Source organism: Tinamus guttatus, unplaced genomic scaffold (genome assembly GCF_059628265.1).
Source record: "Tinamus guttatus ecotype Peru unplaced genomic scaffold, ASM5962826v1 Tinamus_guttatus_pri_ptg000150l, whole genome shotgun sequence".
Classification (NCBI taxonomy): domain Eukaryota; kingdom Metazoa; phylum Chordata; class Aves; order Tinamiformes; family Tinamidae; genus Tinamus; species Tinamus guttatus.
Genome location: NW_028288684.1, coordinates 108302 through 121313, shown reverse-complemented (window position 1 = coordinate 121313; position 13012 = coordinate 108302). Strand labels below are relative to the sequence as shown.

The 13012-nt window shown below is 41.6% G+C and overlaps 1 protein-coding gene across 2 annotated transcripts in view; it reads right to left on the bottom strand.

The window, feature by feature from the left end:
- FNDC3A (fibronectin type III domain containing 3A) overlaps nt 1–13012 on the bottom strand; it is a 103941-nt gene that overhangs the window by 25254 nt on the left and 65675 nt on the right. For both annotated transcript variants that reach the window (XM_088522166.1, XM_088522165.1), the window contains exons 6-8: nt 10589–10861; nt 8699–8757; nt 911–1068 (exon numbers count right to left, since the gene is read on the bottom strand). In XM_088522166.1, coding sequence (XP_088378292.1) covers nt 911–1068; nt 8699–8757; nt 10589–10861 — 490 coding nt within the window. The remainder of the gene's footprint in view (nt 1–910; nt 1069–8698; nt 8758–10588; nt 10862–13012) is intronic.

Here is a 13012-nt window from a genome sequence, read left to right as displayed (position 1 = left end):
TGTGTTTGAATTTTACTTTTTGTTGTTGTTTTAAAATGACCATTTTCCTCTTCTCTCCATAACACCAGCTGCGTGTGCTAGAGTATGTGCATGTGTATGCATGCATGTTATTACATTAAAAATACACCGTTTAGAAACACTGATGTTTAAAACATCTCTCCAAGCATTTGAAAACTGTAAATTAGTGCATATAGCTACTTGTTATGATCTAGTAACCGCAAAAGACAACACAAGACATATATTCATCTGCTTTCACTGAGAACCGAAATAAGCTTCTTTCTTTCCCTCTAGTTTCTAGCACAGGAATATCTAACCTCTGGGTCACAAACTTCTTCAAAGAAATCCATACATGGTGACTAAGATACATTAGCTAAATATAAAAGTTTTATATAATTACAAAGAGCTGTACAGCCTTAATAGCAAATTTTATGGGCAAATTTCAAATTCAAAAGTTGCTGCTCTTAAGAGTTGTGTTCTGGCTTTTTTTTTTTTTTTTTTTTTTACTTTAGTTGGTGATCTTTTTACTTTACTTGGTGTCATAAAGACTGTCTCATGCCAGGGGGACTTCTGGGGAAAGAAGGGATGACTCAATAGGAATATAGATATATGTCAAAGAAAATAACTACAAATACAATTTTTATTTCTCACTATTCGCGTATCTCACTATTTGAGAACACATATTCACTACTGTAGATGGCTGAAATACAGCTAAGAGATGCTGGAAGCATGCTTGAATATTAAAGCAATAAGAGCCATTTTTACTCCAAAAAGAGAGCAGTCTGCTACAAAAACGAAGTTACACAAAACCACGAATTACTTCAATCCGCAAACAACAGGCAGGCTTTTTAATGAGATTTTAACACACATAATTCAATGCACTGGTACTTAAGTAAAGACAACAGACACCAACCTATACACTGTTTTGTATTTTCCATCTTTTCCGGTGTTTGAAATCATAACCTCGTACGTATAAACCTCTGGTATATTATTCTTGTCAGCATCTTCTCCGGCATCACTGGCTGGAGGGGACCAGGCCAGCAGCGCTGCTCTTGCCTCAATGTCTGACACCTGCAGAAACACAACGTCGTAGAGGTCTGTCATTTCAGTGCTATTGCATGTAAATGCTGCTTTGCTATGCAGGACGAAATAAAAGAGAGGAAAATCATATATTATTTGCATATGGGGGTATGTATGATAGCTATAACGCATTTTTACAGAGGAAACCAGGCTTGAAATACCAGAAATGTCATCTGCAAACCGCTATCCTAAGATACAGACTGCAAATAAAATGTCTAAGTAAGGAATGCCACCTAGTGGTTAAACACAAAGGAGCAGGGTTATTTTGGAAGCACAGAGGACAGTGAACTTGGTCACTACATTAAATGGCAATGTTCCAGGCATTTCTTGGAGGGACTGGCATCAGGGCTTCTTTAAAATACCCTTCTCACTGACTCATCAGGTTTTCACACAATGTATGGCCTCAGGAAAGTCTCCACAATTGGCAGTGCTGTAGCAGATACATAAAGAAAATGCTTTGGGCAGTCAATCATGGCTGGGAAAAGCGGCCCTCTGTCATTAGGTTATAATCAATTTGGTAATTAGCCTGGTACATTTTGGTTAATCAGTGTGTTACCTGGCGAACCACTTGAGCGCCTTCCCCTGGCGGAAGAACATGGGCTGAGCTCAGGTGCTTGCAACAGGCTCTGCAATAAGGAACGACAGTCGGTGGCTTTCTCTTGGGCATGAAGAGCCACCGACTGCAGGGAGCACCAGGGTTACCACAGGGCAAGAGCATCTGCATCTCCCCCCCTCAGATGGGCCATGTGGGGCACCCAACACCCAGCGAAATGCTGGTAACGTCATCACAGGTGCCTGCATGTGAGAGTTAAAAAAGGATATTTAAGAAATTTATGGGTGTTTATTAGTATTTCCCTTGGTCTCATACTGTGGTTTATGTGATGTACCTACCTATTTTCAGTAATTTCATAAGCCAATTGGAGCTCTTTGTCATGACAGGAAATGCCTGGATTCCTGGTATCACTGTAGCACATGTGATCTGGGAATAACTGCTTTTGTGAAACAGCTCCCAGAGTACCAGAATTAAAATGGTATCTTCACAGCTGCTGATCCTAATTTGCTGCCATGTGCAGCAATTAACACTTAACCGCTGAATATACTGAGTGCAGGACTGAAGCAGGGGAAATGACTTGGTGAGAACAGGCATGCAGAGGAGAGGAAAGGTAACTCTGACAAAATGCCTTGGAAATGCCCTCATAACACCAGTGAGTGCCAGAAGGTAGCAAGAGAAGAGCCTTCATGTGCTACCAGGACTGTACATCACATCCTGAAAGGGATCTCAGGATAGCAGAAAAAAAAAACTGAAATACTGGAAACAGAATTTGAATTTCGGCAAGAGAAATTCCACTTAAATCTCAATGTTAGGGATGCCCACTAACTGCAACCACCTCAGCGAAAGACTTCAGAGTTGTGGAAAGGCAGCAGGTAAAATCTCCCTCTTAGAGGATTTTAATTTTCTTCTTGTGCTGCAGCAGAAATGTGACAAGCAATGTTGATGGAAAGAAATGTGGCTTCCTGAAGTACCAACTATATGCCAGGATTAGTAGGTCCTACTTCTGTGTCTAATCCCTTAGCACCCTCCAAGGATTAATAATACTCCCCCGTAAAATGAATTATTCTTATGTTTAGCTAACCTAATGGTTGAAAAATTTCTCCTTATGTCCTGCCAGAATATCCCTCACTAAAGCCGTTACTGCTCGTCCCAGCCACCAAGGATTAACTTGTCCTAGCCACCCAGGATTAACTACTCCTTTCTAAAATTCTCTCCTTATCTGAAGTCTTTGAGCATTTGTATCTCCTCTTACTCTTCTAATTCTCTGATCTCTCTCTCCTTGACTATCCTCCTACTCTTCCATTACCTTTAACGATATGTCCAAAACTGTACATAACAGCCCACCCAATGCTTTACCAATGCCAAACTGCCTTATATGCTTTACAGGTTATATTTCTCTTCATATATATCTGTGTTCATCATCTTTTACAACAGGAAAAATAATATGGCTGGTACTAATGAAAGCTGACATGACCCAGAAGCGCTAAAAGATTAATGGTTTGAACTACCTCGTACAGAGGAGCGGCAAGAATGGGAGGATCCAAGACAACACTGCAGGTTACAGAGCAGCAGACCACTTATAAGACTTCAAACTTTTTACAAACTGAAGTTCTGACTAGTAATATTGACCTGGAGTGCTAGTGGAAATCTGTTATATACCAATAAGAGCCTAAGGAGAACAGAACCAAATGTTCCTCAAGTGTCTGACTGAAAGAGAAATGGTTTCCTGAATTAATTCTACTTGGGCAATGTTTGTTGGTCAACTCACATAAACAAGAACTTCCATCGTGCTTCTGAAATAATAAATGACAACTGTTAACACAGTAACTACAAAACAATGACATGGTATTATGTACTGAGTTAAAAATCAGCGAGTGTGTAGGTTGTTCTGGTTGTTTTACTTTGTGTAAATAGAGCATGTCACTAATAAGTATTATAAAAATCTGAAGCTTTGTTGGAGTCAATTTGTCAAGCTTAAAACCAACAATCAAGAACAGAACATGGACAGAAATACAAAGTGTTGCAAATTAAGACCACCCTAATAGTATACAAAAAGCTACCTGATCTAAAGGCCTCCATAAATTCTACATATGTATGCACATATGCATATGTGTATGCAGGGAGAAAAAGGAAGCAAATGTCAATGACTAAGTGCCTAGGTTAGTGACCACTGACTTTTTAAACCAGAATTTATAAGCAGACTTAGAAGAGTCCGTGAAACAAAAACAGCTAACAAGCTTAAAGACAGTAAAAAAAACACTTCAAAATCTATCGGGAAACTGCTCGGGAAGATATTGCTCTACTACTATTGGATAAAAACCACAAAACTGAGAAGTACTGTAGGAAAGAAAGCTGCACTTAACAGCTATTTCCATCCTGTAGTTGCAACGAGGCAGAAATTCATATCCATCTTATATGACACTGTAGCTGGACTAGAAAATTTACAACCTGCAGCAGAATCATTGGGCTCAATAGATGGTGCCCAATGAAAGTGAATGGCCTGCAATAAAACAGGTGGTTAGGCTGAATTACTGCTTTCCCTTTGCTGATGCATGTTCACATCAAACCCAGGAGCGGCACGAAGCCAAGCGCTGCTGAAGAGCACTGGGGAGTGAACAACTTGGAGAACAAGCATAAAAGACCTTATGTCCGGGACAATGTTTTTCAGGGTGGGAAAACAGAACATGAGGTACAACTCTTCACTCTTTGGCAGGGATAAATGCTGGAAATAAGCCCCGTCTCCTACGTGCCTGAGTCCTTCTACCGTCTCCCTTTCTGCACCCCGAGGGAACAGGGTTGGCTGAGTCTGGGTCCCTAGAAATGCAGCTTGTGTGTGAGGAGTCAGTAACTGGACACAGGGAAGAGAGGCTGTAGCAGTAGGACAGAGTAAAGCTTAAGGAGCTACTGGACCAGACCATATATTCATTCTTCTGTGCTTCCACTCTAAACGATGCACCATTTTTTTTTTAAATTTTGGAGCTTTTCAATATATTTGTATAGGTCTTTGAATAAAAAAAATTCCAATCACTTACAGCTGCCAGCAAATCACAGCTGCAAATGCTGATGAGAGAGAATCCAGATATGTAACTTCAACTCTTTTAACTCTTGAGTATAAAATATTTGACATTACTTTTCAGATTCAGCTTTCAACTACTGAGATAATGATTCATAAAGACAAGTCTAGTTCCAATTTAAACCATCTACTGTTTCTCACAGGATTGTTAAGGGACAGAAACAAAATATCAGAACATGAGAATGGCTAAAATCAAGATTTCCTGCAAAATCCTAACTTTTCCCTACTGTTTATATGCATGTATGTAGTTTCAGTTTCTATCAGCACATGATATTTTAATAGAAACCTCCAGATCCATAGTGTTCACTAAGAAAGAAATAATTCCGTTTCTTTTTTTTTTCTTTTTTTTTTTTAAACAAAGCCTACTTTTTCAACACTACTCAAAACTGTAGTATGCAAATAGAATTTCAAAAGTTTCAGAAATTCCTATTAGTATGGCACCTAAGCACAAAATCCTAACATATTTTCAAAAATCTGTGATACGATGTGACTAAAAGCATTCCTGAGGAATAAAGATCAAGATCAAAAGAATCCTAAATACTTAGGACTTGCTTTTTCAGAGAACTTGTCGTTACCTATTACCTTGTATGCTTATTCAAGCAGGTGCAATTTCTTTTAGTTGCAGCTCAGCACTCTGCTTCTACAAAGCGTCTTACAGGGCTCCAAGTCAGGCCCTGGCACTGAGGAAACTCGGTGGCGGGCACGTCTGCCCTAGCAGTGCACCTGGCAAATGTGGGTTTCTTCCTCATGTCCTTTTGGGTCCCACCAAGGCACCGTTTCAGCATGTGCAACCTGGATTACATTCAGAGGAAACTAAACCACAACTAAAGCACCAGCAGCAGCACAAGCTGAGCAGTGAGGGGCCTGCTTCATGTTCCTAGGTCCTCCAACATGTGCAGAACATGCCTGAGTCACAAAACACAAGGCACTCCTAAGGGCTTTGCATGCTCTGTAACTAACCCTCAAATTCTCCAGTAAATTCTCTTCTCCACCTGTGTTTTTTCTGAGTCTCTAACTCATCTTCCCATAAAATACCCAATCTTCTGCTCCATTTCTCTCCCTGCTTCTGCCTTTTCAGGTCCTCTGGGTTTTGCTTCCTTTCCTCCTTGGTTAATGGATGTGACAGCTGGTACAGACTCTGCTCAGAGGCTGAAGATTCAACATGGTGCAACCTGCAGAATCACCCCATTTTTACATTTACATTGAAGGCTGAACGATCAGCTGGTAGGAGTACCAGGAGCTTACTCAGTCTTAAAGCTACTCAGAGCTCCCAGGCACAGGATGTCGTGTGATGGACACTGAGTATATATGATCACCTGGTTGTATGACCACCACCATGTCCTGTACCCAATTTTCCCTGTGCTAGCACTCAAATTCAACCAGAGAATGGCGCGCTGATGACCCATTAATAGAAACGCCACGGCACAATCCCCAAATACAGTGCTTCAAGCAAAAACTCCTTCAGAGAAAGCAGGACTATTTCTGATGAGAGCTGGAGAGAAGGTGGGAAAGCAACACGAGGCTCTTGGTTCATGTGTGGGAGGGCAAGGAAAAGGTTTCCTTGGAGAAACTGTGGGAGGGTTGCTTCTATCCTGCAACGCCTAAGTGGGTAAATGCAGCCTCCCTTGCTCTTATCAGATCACACTCCCCCTCTCTGCAACGTCAACTAGTCTTCCAGCCACCCACAGCCCCGACAGTCCTTTGCCTTTGCAAAGTAAGAAGCCAGAAACGTTGCCAAGTACTGGAAGTCTCTCTTGCTGCCTGTTATTTAATTGTTTAGCCTGCAGCAGCCCACTATTGCCCAGGGCTGGGAAGCTTGCTGCTGCCTGCGGAGAGCATTTCCAGACACACACCAACACACAACGGAGTTCAAGAAAGGACAGGACACAGTAGGGAGAGAAAACACTGAAAGCAACTGCACTTTCCTGAAAGCTCATGAATGGGTGAGTGCTGTGGGTGAAAGGAGGTGGAGGGACATAAGATGATGAGGAAGTATTGCACGCTGTGACTTTTTTATACGCCATTTACAAGACAGTAGAAAATAACAAATTTTAATCACATTTCTCAGTCTCACTCTGACCATCACAGCATGCTCAGGGTTGTCATTCTCCTTAGCAAAGAAGCCACTGATGGTATCCCAGACTTAGGTAACATCCTGTGTGCCCTGACATATACCTGCAAGGGAAACTAGTCCTCATACTTCCAGCCAGGATAGAAAGGATCATCCAAAATCTCATAAAGAAAGCATCAAGAAAGCATAACCGGCACCCAGGCTTCGAACATCTTTGGGAATATCCGTGTCCAGCATGTCTCACTGGCACTGAGTAAACCTGCCTCAATCTGATGCAGCATGGGGCTAAATTAGGCATATGTCTCCTTGTTGTTAGTATAGAATCTCATCACCCAGAAGCAAAGGAGTCTAAAAGCACTGTCCCTTTAGTTACCTAGTCCTGATCCCAAAGTAGATCTACTTTGTAGAGTGAATGGCAGGAACAAGAAAAAAAAAAAAAAAAAAAAAAAAAAAAAAAAAACAGATGCTATCAGATATAGACTCTCCTATTTATTCCCACAACCACAATCACTTTCCTTTCTTCTCCAACTTTTTTCTAAAGTTTTGCTTATCATTCACTCTTCATTCCACTCTGAACTCCTCATTCACTCAAATGCAGTCTTGAGTCCCACACTAATCCTGGTGTCCTTGACCAACCAACCTTAGCCTTTCTCAAGCTCTTTCAAACTCTTACTACTACTCCCCAGGTTGCCAACTGCTACTGATGAGACCTTCAAAATCCCTCCACTCTTTTAGCACCAGTCTGTCTGCAGGAATAATGAATAGAAAAGCATTTGTTTTCCATTTTGTTCTTCTAGTACCTCATATCCACTGTTTTATTTGCTCCTGGTCTCATTTTCCCACCCTAGACTCCTCATCTATTTCAAGATTCCTCTCTTCATCTCTGGGTTCGTTGTCGGAGGTATCCCCACACTTCTCCCTCCTTTCTTCATGACACTTCAACTTCCTAAGCTATCTTGCCAGTCCCATTTTTTTTTCTCTCCAGAAATTATTTTTATTGCCTCTCCACTGGCTCCGGTCTCCACCGCCATCCTGTCCTGTGTAACTGAAGTTGACTGTCACAGCTACCATCTTCACTCCAGCAATGGCTAGAACCAGCTTTTTCCCCTCCATTTCTTCATCTCAGCTCCCCCAGCTCCTCCGTAGGGACCTTTGGCCTCTCCTTACCCAACTCAGACAGCTTCCTCTTCCAAGCTGCTTGAAGACACATTATCCCATTCTGATGCTAGGGACCCCAAGTATTTGGGACCTTCTCTATGACTACGATTCCTGCTCAGCCTTTGCAGCACAAGGCTGTAAAATGATCTAGCAGAATTAAGAGTGGGACACTAAAACTGGGTCAGGCTGCTTTGGAGGCAAAGGGGAGAAAACAGGCAATGTTACGAGCTCCACGACAATTCCATCCAACCCTTTTTCCTTCTTCCTTTTCTCTGTATGCCCTTCCATCTGTTAAAAGTTTTCTTTGCTAGTTATGTGAAGAAGTAATTTGATTTAAGCCAAAGGGATAGGAAACCATGGACATGTACGCGGAGGAGCGAGGAAGGGTGAAAAGCAGATGGCCTCATCCTGGAGGGCACGGGTGGCTGGCAGGACAAAGCCACGGGCAGATCCTCCTGAAGCCTCCCTTGCCTGGACTTGTCATAGTTCCTAACAGTGAATCTGGATGGTTTTCACTCGGGAGGACTGACGGACAGAGGACTTCACAAGGTGGCCAAGAAAAAGCTAAGTATTAAAATAATTTTAGCTTCGTAAATATTGCTTGAATATAACTTTTGCCGTTTACATTTCAGTGACTGCAAGTTAAGTGCATTTGCATTACTGATAAGAATTATGTTCTTTAAGCTTGGCACAGAGAAAGGGAAGTGTAACTGTACAGAACAGGAACAGATACTTTTGGATTTTATAGAAAGCCACTTCTACTTACCACTGGCTTGGCTATATTAGAAAGAAGTGCTTCGAGTGCTTTTGTTTCTTCATCCTTTTCTTAAAAAACAAAATCAGAGCAAACAACAAGTACCCATGAATCATTATTCAGTGATTTTACATTGAAATAGCTTTTAAAGTTCAAAAAGTACAGTACACATGAACTAAAGTACATATCATTTTGAAAAACCTGATTCATTTACGGTGATATAAACCTGAAAAAGCTCCCAAAGAAGTTGTCCATATAAAGCTATTGCTAATTCTGTTCTGTGATTTATTGAAATACACAAAGGATGTCATATTTTATTAATGTATTATGTTAAACTACTGCTCTGGACAACTTAATCTCTCAGCTATCAGAGATATTTTCTATAGATTCCTCTTGGGATGCAGATTAACAATCAACCAACAGTAGTTTCTACATGTTACTGCAAATCAGCTGGAGCAGCACTGGCAGCACTGCCGGCCTCTCTAGGTGGGGGGAAATCTTAGCTTCACCTTCACATCCAAGGGACAGAGATTTAAGGGGATTTGAGAAGGGAGAACCAGACTCTTAGCAGTGGTGTCCAGTTAGAGGACAAGAGGCAAAGGCCACAAACTAAAGCACAGGAAGCTCTGCCTGAATTTGAGTCAAAACTTGACTGTGAGGTTGCCAGAGCCCTGGAACAGGCTGCCCAGAGAGGTTGTGGAGTCTCCTTCTCTAGAGATCTTCCAAACCCACCTGGATGCCACCCTGTGCCACGTGCTCTGGGTGTCCCTGCTGTAACAGAGGGTTGCTGGACTAGATGGTCTCCAGAGGTCCCTTCCAACCTTAATCGTTCTGTGATTCTGTGATTTGAAGCTTCAGTGCTTATTCTGAAGGGGCTCAACAGCAGAATTCAAAAATTACTAAATCTTCTACAAAGATGACCACACTGACAAACCCAGCCTTGGGGCACAATGAAACTTTCTACCTAAGCGTACTGTATATCTGTGTAAAAGACTGATTCCCGAATCTTTTTGAATCCTCATTTGACTGCAAGGACTATAAAAATCAGTGTTATGCACCCCCTTTACCAAAGCTGCAAAATGGATGTAACCAACTCAGACTGACACCATCCCACTCACTAATCTGGTATAGCCCTGAAGAGCCACGCAGCACCAACCTCCACACCAGCAATGATCACGTGGAAACTTCTTGTCCTCATTCAGAGATCAGTATGGCTCTGTTACTCTGTGTGGGGGTGTTTTTTTCTTCCTCTTTTCTCATTGGGGGTATATACTGCTTTATCCACTAATTCCTTTACCTGTTCCTGTCTTCATAACACTTGTCATGCTGCTTTGAACTCTCAGTGTATCTCCCTATCTCTGTTCTTCACTACCTAAAATATTTCCTAGGATTAGTCTTTTTTTTTTTCTTCCTTCAAAGGCCTATAAATGATGAATTAGGATGCTACAGGCAGTATGTGCAAAAGCACTACCCCTGTTAAGAAATCTCCCTCTCTAACTAACTGAATACACATCTCCCCTGTCAGAGGCTCCGTTTCTTTCAAGGTTTTCTATCAAGCACTATCAAGCAAACCACCAGTACTCAGCAATTCAAAGCGCGAGCAGCAAAACAACTCTGGCCAAATCCTAGATTTTTCCTTAAGCAGTGTTATGGGATATGACAAATAAGCATTTGTTCAAATCTATGTGGATACCTGGAAGTCAGTAATTTTATTTTCTTTGGCCTATCCTTTGAATATGAGATGCATTTCAGTTGTCCTTAACTCCATCCTATGCAAATCAGTGCAGTTATGGGCTGCCACTCAACTTGGTGATGGTCAAAGCCTGTATTCTGTCTACAAAGACGATGCTCAGTTAGACACCGTGCCTTCATGACAAGTGTATTATTTTTGTTAACACTTACCTTCTGCTTCCGTGTCTGTCTGAGAATTGCTTTTTCCTTTACCCGCAGCCTTGCTCTTGGTAGAACCTGTGCTTATACCAGCTGCATCCTGTCCTTTTGTAAGTCCATTATGTTCATTTGTAGGAGAAGGACATTTCTGAGGAGATGACGGAGGACTATTTAATTTATCCTTCTGAGTTCCATGTCGATCTTTTAATTTTTTTTGTAACCGCTCATATGTTTTACTAGACCTTTCATCTCTAAAGTTGGATCTTCCATGAGCAGGCAAAGTATCTAAATGAAAGCAAGGGAAGAAAAAAAAATCATTAAGCATGCATTTACAAACCTATTTAAAGATGCTACATGAATTAAGTGCATACTTGTGTGCACTTTATGTGTTACACTGAAACTGGACTTTCTGCTTATTGTAAAACTGAACGATCGAGCAGGTAAAAACTTTTATCTACCGAAGTGCACTCTTTCCTGTTCCTTTCTACTCTAGCTAAAAATAGATCTTAAGATGTTTCTGTGTTCTTCCTTGAACTGTAAAGGTGCAGAATGAAGTCAACACAGAAAAAATACTGTTACTTTATCACACAGGATTAGGTCTGCTTTAATGTCAAATGAAAAATACCTAAGTTTCACGTTTTGGAACACAGCTACAGCTCTGTTACTTTAATAGTGTTTCAGCAGAGATTAATAAACAACCTTCAAAAGTACAGGACAACAAGAGTAAAGGCAGTACAGCTAGGTCCTTTATGTACACTGTGTCTGTACACAAAATCCTTAAACATGGCTACGGTTTCATCAAAAACTCCCTTCACTGAGTCAGAACATCCATTTGGAAGAAAATAAAAGTCACTACTAAGCTAATGGAAAAAATAAAACTGCTGATTGGTGTATTTTTCCTGTCCAATTTTAACATTATTAATTTCATCTTTATACTTAGAAACACTTTAATGACTCACTGAAGGCTTAAACAGTTCATGATGTGACAATAACTCTTTTTCTTTAGTGTAATTCTATGACAAATAAGGAAAATGACCATTTATAGTTATATTTATGGACAAAAGAGATTTGTCTCTTTTGATGAACTGTCTTTTTTTTTCTTGGTTTATGTACCACTTGTATTTAGAAAAAAAGTTTTGAAATGTGAAAAGAATTAGAAGAGAACTGACCAAAATTTACATTCAAAGCCATTAAAAAAAGATTATTTATCATAACATGCTCTTCTTAACCATATTTTTAAATTAACCCCATTATGAAAAAAAACTCAATATCTGAGTTAGGGTGGTGATCAGCAGTGCCGAGTCTAGTTGGAGGCCTGTAGCTAGCGGGGTCCCCCAGGGGTCAGTCCTTGGTCCAGTCCTGTTCAATTTATTCATCAATGACCTGGATGAAGGCACAGAGTGCTCCCTCAGCAAGTTTGCTGATGATACCAAACTGGGAGGAGTAGCCGATACCCCAGAGGGCTGCGCTGCCATCCAGAGGGACCTGGACAGACTGGACAACTGGGCGGTGAAAAACCTCATGCAATTCAACAAGGCCAAGTGCAAGGTCCTGCACCTGGGGAGGAATAACCCCAGACACCAGTACAGGCTGGGGACCGACCTTCTGGAGAGCAGCTCTGCGGAGAAAGACCTGGGTGTCATGGTGGACGACAAGTTGACCATGAGGCAGCAGTGTGCCCTCGTAGCCAAGAAGGCCAATGGAATCCTGGGGTGCATTAAGAAGAGCGTCTCCAGCAGGTGGAGGGAGGTGATCCTGCCCCTCTACTCAGCCCTGGTGAGGCCACATCTGGAGTATTGTGCCCAGTTCTGGGCTCCACAATACAAGAGGGATGTGGAGCTGCTGGAGAGAGTCCAGCGCAGGGCTACAAGGATGATCAGGGGCCTGGAACATCTGCCCTATGAGGAGAGGCTGAGGAAGCTGGGCCTGTTCAGCCTGGAGAAGAGAAGGTTGAGAGGGGATCTAATCAGTGTATATAAATACCTCAAGGGAGGGAGTAAGGAGGATGGTGCTGGCCTCTTTTCACTGGTGGCCACCGACAGAACTAGAGGAAATGGCCACAAACTGAAACACCAAAAGTTCCACAGGAACTTAAGGAAATTTTTTTTTAACAGTGAGAATGATGGAGCATTGGAACAGGCTGCCCAGAGAAGTTGTGGAGTCTCCTTCTCTGGAGATCTTCCAAACCCGCTTGGACGCAGTCCTGTGCCACGTGCTCTAGGTGACCCTGCATGTGCAGGGGGGTCGGACTAGATGACCTTTAGAGGTCCTTTACAACATCAATGATTCTATGATTCTATGAGTTGATTTTTAAAATTTTGAGAATTAGAAAATCTTCATATTCCAGCAATACCTCAGATAACGTAATCAGGTGTCCTCCAGAAAAGATGGAAAGAACTGAAAATTTTTATCAGTGTAAATTGGCACATATGCAAA